The 20,650-nt window shown below is 37.7% G+C and overlaps 1 protein-coding gene across 1 annotated transcript in view; it reads right to left on the bottom strand.

Moving 5' to 3' along the window:
• Positions 1–3,476: 3,476 nt before the first annotated feature.
• Positions 3,477–20,650, bottom strand: part of trim71 (tripartite motif containing 71, E3 ubiquitin protein ligase) — a 37,002-nt gene continuing 19,828 nt past the window's right edge. Inside the window, exons 2-4 of the mRNA XM_079625957.1 lie at positions 15,850–16,017; positions 9,616–9,750; positions 3,477–9,473 (exon numbers count right to left, since the gene is read on the bottom strand). Of these exons, the coding sequence (XP_079482083.1) occupies positions 8,022–9,473; positions 9,616–9,750; positions 15,850–16,017 (1,755 nt within the window). The 3' untranslated portion in view covers positions 3,477–8,021. The remainder of the gene's footprint in view (positions 9,474–9,615; positions 9,751–15,849; positions 16,018–20,650) is intronic.

Raw genomic sequence — 20,650 nt, 5'->3', positions numbered from 1 at the left:
AAGGGCACTTTACTATCCCATAAGGTCTCTGGAGAGGATTTGTAAATGGAGGAGATACATCCCAACTGACCCAACTGCTTTTCCCCAGTTCTGATTGCCTACACAAAACCCTAACCTTAACTATAGTAAACCGTTGGTAGAACATCCAGACGGATTGCATTTCTCTTTGTCGCGATCAGATCCATTCATAATTTTTCAGAACTCTAAACTGAGTCCATGAAATCTGACCTTTTTTTAGACAGGTGACTGCTTTAGTTGACCAATGAAAGCAGTTGTGGGGTGGGGTTTGCGCTAAAATCTCACCCATAGGTCACATAACAATGCCAACTTTGGATGTATTGCCTGTCCAAATACCCACACTTGCGGTTTTTGCACTTGACCACTGTACTGTATTTCTGGAGGTTTTTTTGAAGACGATTTTTGTTTACTCCAATGCTTCTCATCGCTGCACATTTTGTATGTCTCCATCTAACACACCTGATTCAACTCAGCTTAGTATACACAGAAAAAGAGACTTGTGCTGCGTCTCAGTTCGGCCACTTATACTAATCCCTAAAAACATGTACTCTTTTTGTGAAGAACAAGTAGATACTTTTGAGTGTGTAGAAGAAGAGTAGACAAGCTTTGGGACAAACTATCACGTCATAAAATAGCGTCTTAAACGTGTAAGGTAGCATGTTGATCTGCTAGTCTTTAATGCGGAGACTCTCCTCATATTCATGCATAAATATGCATTTACAAGTTATGGCCAAACAGATCTTTGTAAAAGTTCACATTGTTGTTGCAGATGAAATATAACATGGATAACATTACATAAATATTTTAATCAACGCCTTAAATGTTGATTATTAGTCACTCAAACCCCTTTATCTAACCGCTCTACTCAACCATCGGTCGCTCATATTCGCCGTGTTTGTAGTTCTGAACTGGATCCTCTTCCAAAGCACAATGGGTTGTGGGTAATATATTAGCCGTTATAGTGAGCACGGATCCACACTTCGAAAATCCACCGGAAATAGACCATCCGGGGACTTCTGGCATACTCTTTTCAACATAATATGCTTTGAGACAGACTTATTTTAATTTCACATACGGTTTAGGATGAAAATGTGCAATGGTGTGGGTTCCCCAGGACAGGTTTGAGAAGCACTGCTTTGCTTTACTCAATGGGACACACTTTATCACTGCATGATTGTGGTGCTTCATTTTCAAACACTACATATATCTGCACCAATAAAATGTGCCACATTTAGCAAACAAATTATCCCCCAGTTTCACAGACAAGGCTTACGCCTAGTCCTAGACTAAAATCCATGTTTGTTTTAACTGAAAGCAACTTGCACTGATGCATCTTAAAATGTCAGTGCCATTGTTTTGTCTCAATATGCACACCAGTGATGTATTTGTTTTTCTAAGACATGTTCATAAAAGCCACTTTTTTTTCCACAGTGTTTAAAAAAAAAGTGTTTTACAGAAGAGAAATACACAGTTTATTTATATAGCGCCTTTTAGTAAAGCTTTACTTAAATGCCCTAATTGACCTAAGGCCTAAGCCTGGCTTAATCTAAGCCTTGTCTGTGGAACCGGGCCTAAATAACATCTAATTAAACTTACACTGAACATTTTTCATAGACCTGATGCAAAATCGTGCCCAATAAGTTCCTGAATGTGATAAATGACGGGATAAGCTTAACCTCAAAGATCTAAAGTGGATTTAGTGTGTGTTAAGTGTACTGTACTGCACTTTGGCACTTCTCAGACCTGGGACTGTTTTCTGCACTTACTTCCTGTTACATACATGCACTCTCGAGCAGCCAAGACCGCAAGAGTGGGTATTTGGAAAGGTCCTTTATGTCCAGATTGCATTCATACTACACGCTTACAGAATGTACTTTAAGAAATGGTCACCAAGTAAGCCCTTCATCAAATGTAGTACCTACAAACTGCGGAATTTAAAGGGCACCTATTATGGAATTTTGAAATGTACCTTTCATGTAGTGTGTAACATAGATCTAAGTGAACAAAAACATCCTGCAAAGTTTAAAATATGAAAGTGCACCGTATATAAAGTTATTGTCTTTCAAAAGTAAGAGTCGACTCTGAGTCATTTTTATGAATCGTTAGAAGACCGAAGCTTTTTCTCTGACTAGATGACGTCAACTTGTCAAGTTATTTGAATACGATACGCCCACTTATTGCGCTCCAAGGCCAGGGAAAATGTCATGGCGACGAGACGCTGTGTTCTGAAGTGCGGCTCAAAAGCCAACTTTTTTCATCTGCCCAAGGAGGAGCATTTGAAGACTAAGTGGCTACAATTCATATATACAACTATACCACAGAAGTATAGTCCGAGCCTTGTGCTTTGTTCGCACCATTTTGAAGACGATTGCTTTTTAAATGCAATCAAACTTGGATTCGCGAGCCGGCTGATATTGAAGGAAGGTTCAGTTCCAGGTGTATTTGCATCAGCTTCCCCCTCCGTATCACAACCTGTAAGTGTTATTAATAATTGTTGCTTTTATGTTTTATGTAGCATGCTTAATTATTTTGTTTGTTGTGTAAGCACCGTTTAGCTTCTAGGTCTTCAATGACAATTGTATTGAGATATGTGAAGTGTTTGTCGTTGTTTTCGGAGTTGTCTTAAAGAATAGAGTAATACCTCGTAGTAACGTAACTGCATTTTTTTTTTTTGTAAAAGCGTTATGTTTATGCATCGGGCTAATGCAAACAAAGACTGATAAGACAATAAGTATTATCTCTGTAAACACTGCTGGGTCATCTGACCAATCAACGCAGATTAGCGTCGCGCAAAGGAGGGGTTTGGAAAAACGAGTCGTTGAACTAATCATTTGGGAGTCGGTGAGCAAATCAGGTAAAAATAAATGCATATCATACGAAAACAAAAGTGTTTTTTGACATTGCATGCACGTAAAACTGTTGTTGGGGACTCCCTAAACAACATTAGGAACATTTTAAATGTCATAATAGGTGCCCTTTAATCAACTAAGGAGAAACAATCAAAATATGCAGTCAAAGCCCTTATGTTCTTAAAGGGAATTTGGGTAAAACAAACAGTGATGTCATTTTGAACAAAATCTGGCCCAAATGGTGTTTTGGAGTTTATTTTAGTGCTTTGAAACCGCTCACCAATGTGACCTTTTCTGAAATTCTGTTAGCTTGTAACATAAATCAACAAGATTTTTATAACAGTATAACACATGCATGGATATAAATGTCATTGTCTCTCTATATTACCCAATAAAATGTCTTTGACATTTAAACTTAGTTATGATCAAAGCTCTGGAGTTTTTATTATGGGCAATGCAACAAGTTATGTTTACATTATCATATCTAATCTAAATTAGCATGATTTTCATAAAGTAGGCTTTATAGGATTTAAAAATCAGAGTTTAGTATTCAATGGCTCAGTTGTTACTTCTACTTTATTAAAAAAGTAAAAACACTCACCACAAATACAGGATCCAAAGAGGTACAACTTTATTCGTAAACAACCAAACATTTATAATAATAATTAAAAAAAAATGCATAGGAAATGTTTAAAGTCCACAAAGACGAAAGAACAAGACTGCAGACCACTAAATATTTCATATAGTCTCGTCAGTCTTATTCAGAGTAATAAATGACTGTTCTGTTGCTTTGGTTGAGAGGGTGACCGATGGTGGGATGGCGGGTTATGAAACAGAAAGAGATGGAGAGAGTGGTGGGCCTCTTAGAGGGCTCCTAAGCCAATATCATCCAGGACAACTGACCTGGAATCAGCATTTGCTACTTTGATTCTACCCTAATCGTTGTATTTTAAAAGGCAAAACTGATTCCAGGTGAGAGCTTTGGGGCAGAATCTCCCCACACCTCTTTGCTTAGCCTGTCTCACAGCCAAGCCTCTTAAAAGCACTGTGACTTAAGGGAGTTTAGAAAGTATTGATGTACATATCAAATTTCAGTGCCAGGGACACAGGGTCTAAATGTCTTCTGAGACAGGCTGTTGCCCTCAAAGTTCTCGAAAACCAATGTTCTAAGCCTTAAGGCATTTCTGATCATCTCAAGGCAATGAATTTTGTAGCAGCCTTTGAATGCAAACACATTTAATCATAGTATATCCATCCATCATGGGGTTATATAGTTATAAAAATCAAGATAGGACTGTGTAAAGAACACAAAACCAAGACATGCTGGTATTAAGGTTATGAATTGTTCACCCCCTCATTGACTGAACTGTGACATGGTTGAAAAGGATCCCATGGAATTCAATAACAGCATTTTTACCATCAAAACAACACACAAAAAGCTCATGAGGTACTAACAAATGATTCACTATCAAACTGTAAGAAACAAATATTGAATTTTTAATCAAATCTCAAATCTCTACAAAGCTACCTGAGGTGTTTTAATGTGTATACACATCTTTTTTTTTTCATAAGATAATACAATCATAAAAGGGTCTATGACCACACAATTCTGAACTTACATTTTCTGTTTTCCCCAGTAAGAAGTCATAAGCTGGAATACACCAGAAATGGTGACAAAACCCGTACAATTAGAGACCAGAGGTCCAAAAAAAAAGAAAAAAGAAAAACCTGCAATGATCTGAAATTCAAAGACACCGACTGAGTTTGATAACAGCGACTTTCATGTCCATTGAGGCAGAAAGTATGTAGATGACATACGGTATCAGTCCTACAAAAGTGAATTGTATCTCCAAGTAGAACTTACACTTTCAATAGTATCCAAATCACTGCTAAAGGGGTTTTAAATAGTGGCTTACTGATCTCGCTTCCGTCATCACAACCCACAAAACGGCTGCCAAATATAAACGCTACCACCACACAGATGAAGATCAGTTTATCATTAACTGTGGGAGCTGGATTCAAACATTTTCCCATCTTTGGTCCTGTAGGGCACCTGCTCAAAAACTCGTGTTACACACAAAAGCCAACATCCAGGGACGTGTTCTGCGAGCGCTTCGCCTCTATGTTAAGATATTGACAGTGTGTTGAAATACAAGAATGATCGATGCCAAACATATTAATCTTTGGGCAAACGTGAACAATCGATTTATAAATACATCCACACACTGAGGTTTCATTTGAACGAGGTCTTTGGCAGTTTTCCAGTTCTGATGCTAAAGCTAAGAAGCTGTGGTAAGGCATCTGAATGGAGCTCAATGAGGTACCTTACTCTTACTCTGTAAAGCTATCTAGAAATAGTACAATCATATAGTCAACCATTCACCACGACCAAACGAATGATATTCACGTAAATTGATTTTTTTTTTCTCGGTACATTATAAAAGTGTCCATGTTTTCTTCCTCCCTCCCCTTGTTTTCCAACATCCACCTGTCTTCAAGGACCTTTACAGCATGCAAAAAAAAGTTCCCTCTTAAAGAGAGCAGGGATTCAGGGAGAAAACTTTGCAGCTAAATACTAATCAGATCAAGTGTGATATTAATACTGTAAGACAGGGAAGATCTGTGTTGGTGGAAGCAGCAAATCTTTCATTCTTTATTGCATAAGCTTCTTACATCCATCAAATGGGTTTCCGTTACCCACGCTGGTCCTTGTATTCCTCTATTGTGGTCTAATGTGCAGATTTCTATCAATTTTCATAAATCTAACTGACTGCTTTCCACTCTTACCATGTGTAGAAAAAAGCAACATTACCATAAAATGCACATCTCTCGTTTAAGCTGCAACATAAATATGCCTGATGATTCACAATTTGATGTTAATATTAAGTTCATATTGAGGTAATATACATAAAGAAAAGACCAGTAAAGAAAGATACACTTTATAAATGAAAAGCAAACGCTTAATGCAATCGTGACTTTCAGAATCATTTTTGGCACTTGCCTATTTCCTAGTCACCCTTTGGCAAAGACATTCGATTTCGATTTATCTAGCATCACAAAAGGCACAGGCAACTACATGCAAGAACGGTAATACTTATGACAGGACACAAGATAACTGCAACCTACAGGAAAACACTGGGGCAAAGCACCATGACCACTTTCCAATAGGTCATCCAGCTCTCCCACAATTTCTGATTTTAAATGTTACCTCAAGTGTAAAATGGAAAGCATCATGCAAATTAACCCCAAAGGTTCAAAAGGGTTGGTTCTGTAAGTGGGCCTGCCATGCATGTACGGTCCAGACAACAAGTGGGTACCACACACACTCTTACAGTTCACCCACTTCAAAATATCCAACACATGCACATGATGCCCGCGAGAACAGAAACATACAAATAAACAACTCTGAATTTAGTGGTTAATGATTCTCATTGCCTCTTTGCATAACTTCATATAACTTGCTGAGGTATGACAACATTGGTGAGAGATACTTTCCTGTCGTCATAAACTTTCATAAGAAGTTCAGGCAGACTATAATGGGAGAGCCATGTGCTTTTGTTCTGCTGTATACCAGTGCTATATATTTATATATTATTTTTCTTTCCTACTAATGCTTTGCTTCCTCTTTTTTTCCTTGTAATCAATTGAACACAGAAGCAAACAACGCTTTAAAGTGGTTACCCACAAGTCAGGCACAAACTATTCGATTTCAAACTGGGTTCAATTGATTCTTAGTGTTTTCAAATGATGTTACACTGACGGAGTAAATGGTCTCCCTGGAGATCTTTCTTTAAACTGGCACAGGAAGCACTGTAGGCCATGCTGTAATCAATAGAACATCAAAAACCAACTTGTGATCTAATGCAGCGGTTTCTAATGAGACTTACAAACTTGGCCTCAAAATACATCCAACATCGAAAAAGCACTATAAAAAGTTTCCCAAGTATGAGAGGAACTGGATTATATCCTTGTTAGCCAGTTATGTCAATCACGTGCCTCTATTTGAACAAATTTTACCTTGCCTAAATTGTTCATATGAAGAGACAAAAAAAATAAAAAATAATAATAGAAACACAAAGATAAGGGCTAGGCCATTTTTACACTTAGATATTCCATTTAGTGTCTACATTCTTTCAATTTGCCCCACCCCAAAAATAAAATAGATCTGAAGATATTCTTTAAAGAACATCCTCAATTTCATTCTTTTTTTTATCATAACACATTTAAAATAATCATGGGTATCTATTCTTCTGCAGTTGCATTTCTCTTGTTGCAAACTCTTGATTACATCATGAGGGTCCTATTAAATTACTAAATTCAGATAATTTGCCTAGTTTAGCAGTCTCTTTCATTAGTTATACAAAATTATTTTTTGGTAACTGCTTGCATAATTTTCAAATGGAAAAGACCGTAAAGTGAGGTAAATGTGTAATGAGGCTCATGGACCCAGAGGTATAATACGGTAAATGAGGTAAGAGGTTTAGATGAGGTACGAGATAAAGATGAAGTTCGATTTAAAATGTACACGAAAATTCAAAAAAAAGGAAACATAGCAGTAGATATATCAAAAAGTTATCCTTATGTTTCTGCCAAAACATGCAGCTCTGTTTTTGTCCATCGCTATGAGAAACATTCAGGGATATAACTTGCGTTCTTTGCACAGTAACAATCAGGAAAAAAAATTGTGCGAACTGTGCAAATATCCAAACATTGCTTCATTTTGTTTTTGTTTTGTTTTTTTCCCCTCACATTTTACAAACAAACAAAAAAAAAACCCACTGAGGTAGACGTTTCTTTATAAAACTTCACGGACTAGGTCTCTGCACAAACGTGAGTACATTCATACATAAGCTAGATGAGGTAGGTGGGATGCAGAGAGAAAATATTTCAAGAATGCAAGAAATTCCCTGAGAAAAAAAAAGAAACAGGATTTGAAGACACATACCAAGAGCAAAACACTCAGCTTGCAGCAGTCAAAACTGTTGTGCTGTAACGGCAAGCATTTGGTGTTACACAATCACTGAGAATCGTACAAAACTATCCACAACTGTTGTCACCCTGCAAAGATCAAACTGCATTTGCTCATGATAGATGTGCAAAATCTCCTTTTCCATTTGTCCACAGCTACAGTTTCGTATTTCAAACAATAAAAGGTCAGAACACGAGGATTCGGTTGTTTCCAAAGTCCACAGCCACAATCATTCCATCAGGGGTAACGGCTATACCAGAGGGGCGATCCATTTGGCCGAAGCCGCTCCCTTGAGTCCCAAACTTGCATAAAAAGTTGCCATTGGGTTCGAACACCTGAATGCGATGGTTGCGGGAGTCAGCCACGATAATACGATCCTCCTGGTCAACGGCTACGCCTTGTGGGCGCAAGAACTGGCCATTTCCGGTTCCCTCGGACCCAAGGAAGCGTGCTGACTGGCAATCGGGCCTGATGACAAGCAGCCGATGATTGTTGAAGTCGGTCACGACGAGGTGGCCTTCCTGATTAAAAGCCACACCGCGAGGCGAGTCAAAATGTTTCCAGAGGGCACCTTCGAATCCGTATTTGTTAAGGAAAGTCCCGTCAGGCCCAAAGAGTTGCACGCGGTGGTTGCGTGTATCCGAAACCAGGATCTTTCCCTCAGAGTTGACGGCAACATCCCATGGGTAGTTGAATTGCCCATTTTTGGTTCCCTTCTCGCCAAATTTTACAAGAAACTGGCCATCGAATGTGAAAATCTGGATGCGGTGATTGTCCTTATCTGCTACAATGATTCTCCTCTGGCTGTCACAGGCGACCCCAGCCGGGCGGTCAAACTGGCCCGGTCGTGAGCCCAAAGTGCCAAACCTGTGGTGGAACGTGCCACAAGGCTTGAAGATCTGCACACGGTTGTTGCTTCGGTCAGCAACCACCACGTAGCCCTCCTTATCCACGCAGATGCCCCAAGGACGACACAGTTGCCCGTCCCCATCGCCCTCTCCTCCGAAGGTTGCAATGGGCAAGCCAACACCGCCATAACTGCGACCGGACTTGACCATCACTTTGAATGGACTTCCCTCAATGTGCTGATTGCATACAAGCACCGAGAGCAAATGCTCACCCTCGCTCTTGGGCAGATAGCTGACTGTGTACGTTCCATCTTGGTGATCAGAAACATCTGCGCTGGACAGATTACCATCCGGACTCATAAGCACAACTGAGACGCTGTCACCACCGGACAACCGAGGTTCACCATCATGATCATAGCCTACGACAGTAAAGGAAGCTAGCTTTCCTTGCAGTGCTCTCTTGAGGCCTTCACCATGAGCTTTGGAAGCTGTGGCGAAGGCTCCACTGCTGATGAGGCCCATGGACTTGATGGCAATAAGAAGAGCCTGGTCTGGAGGGGTGAACATGATGCGATCGTCTTCTTGGGGCTGTAGGAAGCAGCGGAGGGATTTAAGCTCCTGTAACTGATTTAACATGTGCTCGCGTGCTAGCAGGACATCTATGCTACGGCCTTCTTCTAAAACCTGCGTCACTGTGGCGATAGTACTATCCAGCTTGGTGAGATTCTGGTGTAGTTTCTCAACCTGCAGGTAAAGTGATTTTGCCTTCACCTGGCGGATCTTCTCCACCTGTGCAGGAAACAAATTTGGTTGCTGAAGCTTTCAAAAAGTATTTCAAAGCAGAGTCAGGACTATATTTTATACTTAAATATGAAGACAGACTTTCAAAAGGTATTATTATACTCCATGCATTAAATGTTCATTCATTCACCTTCCAGAGCAGCTCACACTCGCGCTCCTCCAGAGCTTTCTTATGACGTAGAGTGATCGTTTTTACTTCGGACTGCACAACCTTAGCCTTCAGCTCCACCTGTTCAGCAATGGCTTGTGCTTTCTCGATGCTCAGCTGAAAGAAATGAAAAGAAAGGGATTAGACACATGCTCCCTTGTGGGGAACCTTGCAATTAACTGAAAAACAGGGTTTATTCCATTTTGGACTATTTGAAATAGTCATGAGAAAGAAAAAAAACTGATATATTAAGACTGCACAAAAATAGCTGATTGTACAATTCACTGCTTCTATAAATAGCTCCAGGGCACAGACTGTAACGTAACTTTGCCGAAAAGTTAAAGTTTGCATTAATTTAACACAGTAGCAAGATAACCCAAAAACTTTGTGATGAATAATGGATTCATTAAATTTCTTCAGTCAATTAGCTGTTAGTTGATTACATCTTTAGAAGGTCTATCTTCAACAGTCTTCGACAAAAAGCACACAGAGGCTAAAGAGCTATGAAGAACGAACTATGCTGGACGATGGTGAACCTTAATGTCTAAATCAGGTGTTCTCAACTCTGCTCCCCTTTCCTGCTCCAACCTGGATTAAACTCACCTGCCTGTACCTCTCTAGTAAGACCTTGATTAGCTTGTTTCATTAGGGTTGGAGCAAAACTCCGCAGGAAAGTAGATCTTGAGGGCCTGGTCTAAATCAACTAATTAATTAATCCATACACATATGAACGGCATTTCAGAAGTTTGGGTTCTTTAGGTTGTCATGGTTTACAAACTACAACATTTGAATTTGGATCTTGACAACTGTCAAAGTCATTTCACTTCTAGTGCATAGCTGTATGAGCCAATGGCTCCAAAGTCATGCATTTGTTCTGCAATTTAATTATTTACCACCTAAAAGAACACGAAAATATATAAAATTACAGCAAAAAGGTCTAAACTAATAAATAAAAATAAATGACAAACTCTCCTCCACCAAACAAAACAGCTAAAATGTCTTCATTTGTAAGGCTCCAAGAAATAATAAAGGCGCCCTTTGTGATATCACACAAAAGAGGGATAAAAACTATCCTGAATACAATGACCTCCAACATCTGCTTAAACCGCAATCTGTGCACAGTCCTACCTATGCATGTCAGCTAACATCTAAACTGCCATCCTAACATATCATAATCTTAATTTACATCCAAATCCGATTGAGCTTTCAGGGATTGCACTTTAATGTAAGGGGGCTTTCACACTGGGCACTTTTTCTGCGGCCCGAGTGTGATTGGTCTCGTTTCACACTCACTTGATTCCATCGAACCCTGGCGCATTTGTGTTCAATCTTACATCACAAACGTGCATGGCGGATGATTCAAAACAGAACGCAGGTGAATGTATTGGGGGTTTTTTTAAATTAATTTGTGAACGACACAGCGTACACTGTATGTGCATCACATGAAGGCTTGCAAATGGTCTCTTTTGAGGAGAAAGCTGATTCCGAGCCATTCATTTGTGGCTATGATTGCACTCACTCTGCACTCTCTCCCTGGCATCCGAAGCAAATCATCAGCACTGCCATCCCATACATGATTTCTGAGTGCTTTACCTGCTCTAAAACAAGTCCGAGTTGCTTTCACATTCATGCCAATAGAGCTACAGTTCCATTGCACCCACATAACAGCTTTCACATTACCAGTTTCCATGTGAACGTCGTCCTGTTTCGAACTAAACTGCCAGTGTAAAGCACCCCAAGTTATCTTTTTGGTCACTATCAACTCAAGCATTGTGTCATTTCAAAGATTATGGATGACTGATCATACAAAATCTAATCTGTGATGACACCTGAAATTCACACACATTGAGAGGAAATACCAAAAAAAAGTGTGGGAAAGAATGTCATTTACTGTGGAGCAGAAAACCAGATTACCTAATCTGAACCAAACCAAAAGGTTCAAAGAGGGTCCAGGGGTCTTATACATTCAGCGAAAACATAACAGCTTTACACAAATGATTTACAAAATCATTCAAATTTCAGGCTTTCTGGACACAAATGTAACAATAATAATGCTTATAATAATAATAGTCTTTGCACTGAAATCTTTGTCTGGCATTGTCCTCTTGTGTTGCAAAAATATTCTGCAGCATTACCGTATATTATCTGATATAAAATATATTTATATATATATACATATATACATATATACATATATATATATATATATATATATATATATATATATATATATATATATATATATATATTAGGGCTGTGCAATATATCGAAATATTGCAAATGTATATATCGCAATATGCATATCGCAACAGCTTGCAATAAATGGGGTCATGAACAAAAGACAAAGTTTTTTTAGCTTTAATAAGTATCAGGATATATTTCATTCATACAGTGAAAACTAAGCAATGTTTTATTTTTATATTTTATGATTCAGTATCTTTTATTAAATAAACCTAATGTAGGATAACCTGAAACCCTGTGGTTTACACTGATGTTAAAATAACACTTCTTATGCTACAGTAAAACACTGATGTTCACTTTCAGAAGTTATCAGGATGTTTTCTTGTCATAAAAAGAATGTGAAACACATGTAGGTTATATCATTTTAAATATATTTTAAAGATAATTTAAGTTTATTTTACACCCTTTAAGCATTATCGTATCGCATATCGAATATCGCATTATTTAAGGAGTTATCGCATATCGCATTTTTCTTCAATATCGCACAGCCCTAATATATATATTTATATATAGTTATTATTTGTATATTTTGTTAGCAAATGTGTTAGCAAATTCTTTTTTTATCCCACATTCCATATTTGCAATTGTCCTCCAAGATTTCCCGATTCTAAGATTGAGCTGTCAATCGAATGCAAACCAATCAAGGGTCAGATACGGAATGGGGGGGAAGAAATAAGCAGCTGCAAAATAACAGGCTAAAATCCACTAAATGAGATTATGCAGCGCTAAGAAAGACTAAGCTGTCAGGGGTTGGTTATGAAGCGGGCCCTTCATGGGCAGCGTGCTCCCAGAATAGAGATTACGACCTCGGGCTGAAGCCATTGTTAAACTCTGCATGCGTTTTCAAACCTATAAACGTTTAGAGGCTTCCTATTTAACACCATCCAGTAACAGGATTAGAGGCACACTAGAACAAGCAGCCAATCAAGCGCATGAAAACACAGGTCAGGCTCTTTCAGCTGATGCTATAAGGCTGAGCCTGATAAAGCTTTAGGAGAGGTTTAGATAATTGTAAACGCATGGGCTATCTTCGGAATGGAATACTAGATCACTACTTTCCAAATATACTACTAGGGGTGGACAATATGACAATACAATCATTGATCTTATCACGATTCTTTTTCACGTTGGTTTTTAAGACTATTTTGCAAGTCACTGAGAAGTTAAACTAATTTCCCCATTTAAAAATGTTTGCCTTACAATGTAACAAAAGAAAAAAATGAGCGACAGACCATTTAGTTCAAAGTAGGGGTGGGCGATACAACCAACATTTTATTATTTTAACTTCCGAGACGAGACAAATTTAAATAAACAGTGCATTAATATTTGCATCTACAGTAGGCGTATTTATTTACTGTAAATGGTAACATTCAAGAAATAAATTTATGTAAAAAATAAAACTACATCGACGTCACTGTACGAATATTAAAATAGATCATTCACCCAAATTTTTTATTTATTTTATAATTTATTCAATCTCATGTAATTTTAACCCTTAAAGACCGATACAGCTGCCCGTCCGCTATATTAACTATTGTTTTTAAATGTTTAATAACTTTTGAATCACAAATCCAATCTGTATGCTTTAAAAAGGATTTTCCAGGCTTTTCAGTTGTATCACATTTGTCTCGGTTGGATCAGAGACAAATCAGAGGCTCTGATTTTGAATTTGATTAGCATTGATTCGTCAGAGAAACCCATGCAGTTTTTTTTGCATCTGAGCCAAACAGGAACAATTATTGATGCTTAGTCCCACCCCTGTGCCCAATTGGTTAAACAGCCATCTAATCAACCAATAAACATAGGTTTTGGTCTTTTGAACCACCAATTAGAATGTTTCTTGTGAAAGTATTTGCATGCATGAAAAAAAAAAAAGATTTGCAGAGCACTCTCTGACAAAGTATAACTTTGGCATAACACAAACCAAAAACAAGTATAAAGCAGCGGTAAACATCGGCTGAGGCATTGAAATGTATGTTTTCAAACGAGTCGCTACACAATTTCCTGATGGAATCGATTTCGACGGAGATAACTGCCACAGCCAAGAGATCATCAGTTGGGTTTTTGTAATTACTTATATAGCTTGTGAAAATCATTTGCACTATTTGTATTTTTGTTGCACAATGTTCACAATTGTTTTTACTACTTGCTGCACTGTGTTTTGTTCAGATTGAAGAAAAAAAAAACATGAATTCAACATAGAAATACACTCAAAATGTAAAAAAAAAAAAAAAAAAACTACTCTACTGCAAAAAATATCGTTCTTGTAGTTCACCCAAGAGGTCACGCCATGACGCATCAATCTGCTGCTGGTCACACGTGTTCACGTGATGTGAATTCGCAGCTCAGAATTCGCCAAACTTGAATTTTGGAACACAGCAAAATGCAAAACTTTTTGCATGAGCTTGCGTTTCCGGGTCTGACACATCCGCATTCGTTTGAATGGAAGTCAATGAAACAAAAAGTGCAGTGTGACCCCTTTAGTGATATTTTGTATAAACTAGAGAAGGGAAAAAAAAAAGTCAAGTGTGGGTAAACTGTCGGGGGAAGTATTCAAATGTAAACGGCACGTTTGAAAAGCATAAACTGCCATTGGAATTCATTCTCTTTAGTGCCTTTAACTGAAACCCATCTCTTCTGCCTTTCACTTTCAAATTCACTTCGAGTTTCCTTGCCAACCGACTCCATGTCCCTGAAGAAGGATGGGTTTGAATAGTCCTAATGGGTGCCGTTCTCTCCCCCACCCGCAGCGCTACTTTTGAGAGAAATAGAAACATTTCCTCTGTGTGCGACTAATGATCCGCCCTGCAAGGGCCATCAGGGTGTGAATAGAGGCAGTGACCGAGTACTGGGCCAGTGTCCCTCTTCTATTCTCTTCATTCAGGCCGAGTGGGGGTGACGCGCACAGTGATGCTAATAGAAAGTCAGCTTGATTCTACAGCCTCTTTTTAAAAACAGGGAAGGACCCTCACTTACGGCCATGTAAGTTGTAAGTGTGATTATGTGTGTGTCCAAAAAAATAAAAATAAAAACACACAGTGACAATGAAACAATGACCACTACCACTGAAAATAAACAGGAAATAATTAACATTGAATGGAATATTAGAGACTAAATACAACTTTAATAAAACAAATGGACAAAAAAACATTTACAATACTACATTTACTGTTGACATAATAGGGAAGTTGCACAATACGTTTTTAAAGCAGATATAATAACTTGCATTACTATTAAAGCACTTAAATGAAATCAATTTAAAATAAAAAGTTTCTTGGTCAGTAAATTTAACAAAATATTTGATTTAGGTATTGGTACAACTTTTCTAGATGGATGAATTGTACATATATATTCATATATTTTACTATATGTAATTTATTCTTGTGATAAAGCTATATTTTCAGCATCATTACTCCAGTCTTCAGTGTCACATGATCCTTCAGAAATCATTCTAATATAGTGATTTGGTGCTCAAGAAACATTTATTATTCTTATCTTCATCATCATCATCAATATTGCCAATATTGAAAGCATTTGTGCTGCTTAATATTTTTGTGAGAACCCTGATCAGGGTCTAGTCTTCTTTTGAGATTTTTTTTTGTATAATAAATTTAACGATTTCTTGAAATAAAATTTTACGTCCTTACAAAAAAAAAAAAGTCTTACCGACCCCACATTGTTATGTGAATTGCAGTAAAGACAACAGCTCAACATGACACTGAAGAAATGACAATGACAGCGGACTGTAAAGTCACCACACTAAACAACACTCAATTATATTTGTAAATCTATTTATTGTCCTTATTTATTACTTTTGGTAATCAGAGTAAAGAAAATGAAGCGAGTGGAAGTCTTGTTGCACTTGGTAAAAAGACACTGAGGTTTAAGTAAAACAGCAGGAATGATAAACAAAAGAAAATAGCCAGCAGGTGTTTGTGCTGATGTCCGTTTATTAGAGACTGTTTGTCCACTAACCTGTATGGCCTGTCTGCCCTGCTGTGCGTCTGCGAGCAGCTGGATTGTCAGCGCTCTGGAGTCCTGCAGTGCTTCCTGAAGGTAGGTGAAACTGTGACCTGCGTGTCTGCCCAGGCTGCACTCCCTACAGATCGGCACGGAGCAGCTGTCGCAGAAAAAACGCAGCACCTGTGAACGGAAATACAAACGGTGTGAAATTAACGGATTTGCAGCACAATTTATAGAGTCTTCGAAGAAATTCACATGCAATGTACTGCAGTCGAAGACTCAAGCAGTGATAATGACGACGATAATCCTCCTTTAATGTGTTTTTGGCAGGGGATTGACTGGATACAAACATCCTGACGTTTATGAATCTTGTTTTAAGGTCACTTTTTAGAAAATCTTTAATTTACATATAAACTTCATAACCTGTACATTGATGAAAACGTAAAACGATGCACTTACTGCCGTTCTAATGACAAAACATGTCCAAAGTTCTCAGAAATTCGCTGATCGAAAACCCTCTGAACTTATTTGTTGGTAACATGTTAATATGACAAGTGTCTCACCATATATAAAGCCACATTATAAACTTTGATAATGCAGGGTTTCATTTAAAAAAAAAATAGTTTTTTCCATTTCCTGAAAAATATTGGTTTTGCCTTACAGCTACAATATTTAAATATTTCCCTTATAATAATAAAGGATGCTGGAATTTTTCAAATGACTAAAAAAGGAATTTAAAACAAAAACAACAAATGTGACTTGCTTGAAAGACTTAATTTGAATCCAAAACGGCAATGGTTTCCGCAGGCAAGTCTGACATGCAGTGTGATCCAAATTGTAAATGTGTTCCTCTAGGATTTATAGTACAAATAAAATAAATGTAAAATGTAATTCAACAAGTGTGAAAAGGAAGCAGGCAGTGTGTGAGATGTAATCAGTGTATGTGAAAGCAAAGGCCATGCTTACACTAAAACCATAGAGCTCATAAACAGTTACATTGGTCAACTGCCAAGACTATAAATGTTTACATGTAATAGGGAGATGTGTTTATCACGTATATGGTTATAGAAGCGCACTCAAACCAGCACATTTAACTCAAGAGCAAAAAGATTAAAAATGAACTTATTTACTTGTTCATTACAATGTATTAAATTTATTTTATATCTACTAGGGATGAGTCCCAATAGTCCAACACCAACTAGTCAATTAGCCTACTGGTAACTAGTTTACTTAGAGAAAAAAAAAGTTAATATTTGACAATTTTGAATCTAAAATTAGCCTGACGACGTGCTGTGCTTTAACTGTTTACATTGTGTTTTGTCAAGGTTTTGCTTTCTAATCATTCAGACAAGCTAGTCAATAAATGGTTTCATAGCAAATATGTAGAGAATCTCACAAAATGCTACTTCCATTCATGCATAGTTTCAATAATCAAGACTACTTTAATTCTGCCACAAACTGAACATTTTATTTAAACCAGAATGCCATTACACGCAAAAAAAGAATCTGAAGTCTTTCAAATAACTTGACAAAGTAAAAGATCTCCCCCAAAACAGGAACTCAGCCCTGCTTCGGGTTTCCTGTGTTCCGACAGCCTGCTGATGGATTGCTTGAAGTCTATTGTTCTGTCAATCCTCTGATCCATTTGGGAGTCACTTCATTGTTGTTTTAAGATATTTGACATCAAATAAACAAGACTTTCAATCAAAAGAAAAACCTTCTAACTTAAGGAAAATAAATGAATACATATGAAATAATATCAAATCCAAATAATACAAATAAAAAAATGGTAAAAAATAAATATAGTATGTTTAAGAGAATGCATTGGATAAATCCATTCAGGATCAATTTCCTTAGATTAATAACTAAAGTCCAAAACCGTGTAATTGACCTGAACTCCATCTCACCCAAACAAATTCTTCACCTTCCTTAGGGTCAAGCTCAGTGTCGGGTACAGTATTCATTTTCAAACCCCGCTCGACCGCCTTCCTGCAACCTAATGACTTTACCAAAGACCAGATCAAACGCTAATTATATCTCACTCGGCTATACGGCTGCAGCAGCTGCATGTAAATCTAGAGTCGCGATTCCACTCGAGTTACCTGCTCGTAAAAAGCGGGTCCCCTCTCTGTGGACCAGATGCTACAACTGCGCTAGTGCGAACAGAGGTCACATGGAAGCACTTTTTGGGAAGCGGCTTTTCAGAGTGACTGGAATTATCAGGAAGCAACAGAGAGGCGGAGAGGAAACCTACCACCCAGGATTCCCATGTTCCGATGGCTTTTCTCAGGCACAATGTGTAGCACAACTCTATTAGCAGCAGCTGATGGATCCAGCCACTTTGCATTAAGGCCCCAATATAGTCATGGGGAAGTTATTTTTTGTTATCCTCTCTGCTGGAAGCACTGAAGCAGCATTTATATGAATATATAAATATGTGATGCATGCTTTCCTCTCAATGACAAAATACTCAGCAGTGAGAAAACAGCAAATAAGAAAGCATCTGAACATAGTGGCACTCAAGGTAAGTCAGCTCAGGACATGTCACATTTATTTATATAGAACAATATACTATTTTAAATCAAGCAGGTTTATAGTATTAAACATGAAAAAAAAAAATCTACTACTAAAACTAGCTTTCCTTTAGCTCAGTGTTAAAAGCATTGCGTTAACAACGCAAAGGTTGTGGGTTCGATCCCTGGGGATTGCACATACCTATGTATACATGTATAGGATAATGCAATGTAAGTCGCTTTGGATAAAAGCGTCTGCCAAATGCATAAATGTAAATGTACTATTTATAAAGCAGCTCTCCAGTGTGTTCATATTTTACTTGCGTCTTTCCTCGACAGACTGAATAAATGAACCTGAGAAGATGTCCATGTCAAAGAATGTGGAGCCGCAGAGCACACCCAACTATTACGCAATCGGCACGGACCGAATGGTAGTTTGAAAGTTTACTTTGGAAAGCAGTTTCAAACTCCCCAAAATGACTCCAAACAAACTCTGATTTTGTTCAAAATAACTTCACACCAATTGTTAAGTCCAAAGTATATTTTTAATGGCGAACGGTTTTACATTTTTTTGCCATTATTACTTATTTGCATTTTTAATGGGAAATTGTTGTCCCCGGTGATGTGGAAAACCGCATGAGGGCATGGGATTTTCAATGGCTATGTGGCTGGTGCATTTTTTCCTCTAGTGTGCTAGATACAGATTAACATCTTTCCGATTGGCGGCTTCTTTACACTAAAACTGTCACTGTAAGGACTGGTATATGAATCTTTGACACAATACTCATGCTCCTTTTCCTGTCTATGCATTAACATCTATTATCTTTGCATCTTCACCACACCCATTGACTCTCTCAGGATTGGGGCCTCTTGTTGTGCCTGTGGCATCCACCAGTTTTCCTTTAAAACAGGTGTGAAAAGATAGAGTTTCCTCTCTCTGAGAAAAAAAAAAAAAAGCGCAATATTGGGTGGGCCAAAAAGGTTCACCACCAAATCTCCAGTTTTGACATTCTAGTCCTTAGATATGGCTTAGGTCCCTCCTTAAAATGTAATTTGTAATTGCACACCAACACAAAATAAAATAATCACAAGCCAGAATCTCTATGTATCAGAATCTAATACACCACCTCTTATTAATGATTCATGCATGTGCCAAAAATGTTGCAAGACAAAGTATGTGCTGCTGAATAGTGTTAATTTTGTTAAAAACCATGACGAAAAATGTATCGTCAATTACCTTTTTTTCTATGACTAAGATCATAAGAGAATGATGACACTAACGTCACTAAATAATAACTGTGACTATCAACATGCAACATCGTTGACAAAAAAAGACGAGCCAAAAACAGTTAAAATATAAAACCTTTACCAAAAACTCGTAGTTTTGCTGTACAAGCCTCTACTACGAGCTTTCATTCATTATTTTTCTGCCTGGTGTTTTACTTCAACTTTGCGCTTGCGCTCTCTCTACAATGCGGAAGCGCCACTTAATTCTAAAAACAAAGACAAACAGTGAGCTGGAGTTTAGCAATCTCCATTTGAGACTGCTTAATTAAAAGTGTCATTCAGTCAGTCTGCATGTTCGTGACTAAATCTGCAAACAAACCTTAAACCATTTAAGAAAAAAAAAACTGAAGGTGCATCTTGTTTTGTAAAAAATACATCTCAAAAAAAGTTGAAAATGACAGTTGTGATTATAATTTGAGCAAAACAATATTGATGATCAATTTAACCATCATGCAACAAATGTTTTAATTGACTAAAACTAGGCTAAAATATTCAGATTTTTAAGCCTGGTTTCACAGACAAGGTTTAGACTAAGCCAGGATTAGACCCTAGTTTAATTAGGACATTTAAGTAGCTTTTATAAACGTGCTTTAGGAGGAAAAAAAAAAACTTACTGGTCTGCATCTTGAGACAACAATGGCACTGACATATTTGTAGATATGCTAGTGGAAGTTGCATTCAGTTAAAACAGCTCAAACATGCTTTGTAGTCTTGGACTACTACGCTTACGCATTTGTCTGTGAAACCGGGGTTATGTCGACTAAAATGTCCATTTGACAGGACTAAGACTAAATTAAAAATAGCTGACAAAATTTTTACTAGCGCTGAAGACTAATAATTATAAGTTTATTCAAATCCATGCATATGAGGAGCAATTGTAATCATGATGCATGCATTAGAAACTACAAAAGTAAACTGTTGCAAAATGCATAAAGATGAAGAAAATACATGTATCTGAACAAATTCGCAATGCCTTGACCACATTGGAGCACACATATGGGTTCACTTTAGCT

This window comes from Phoxinus phoxinus (genome assembly GCF_949152265.1).
Source record: "Phoxinus phoxinus genome assembly, chromosome: 10".
Classification (NCBI taxonomy): Eukaryota; Metazoa; Chordata; class Actinopteri; order Cypriniformes; family Leuciscidae; genus Phoxinus; species Phoxinus phoxinus.
This window is presented reverse-complemented; position numbering and strand designations above follow the sequence as displayed.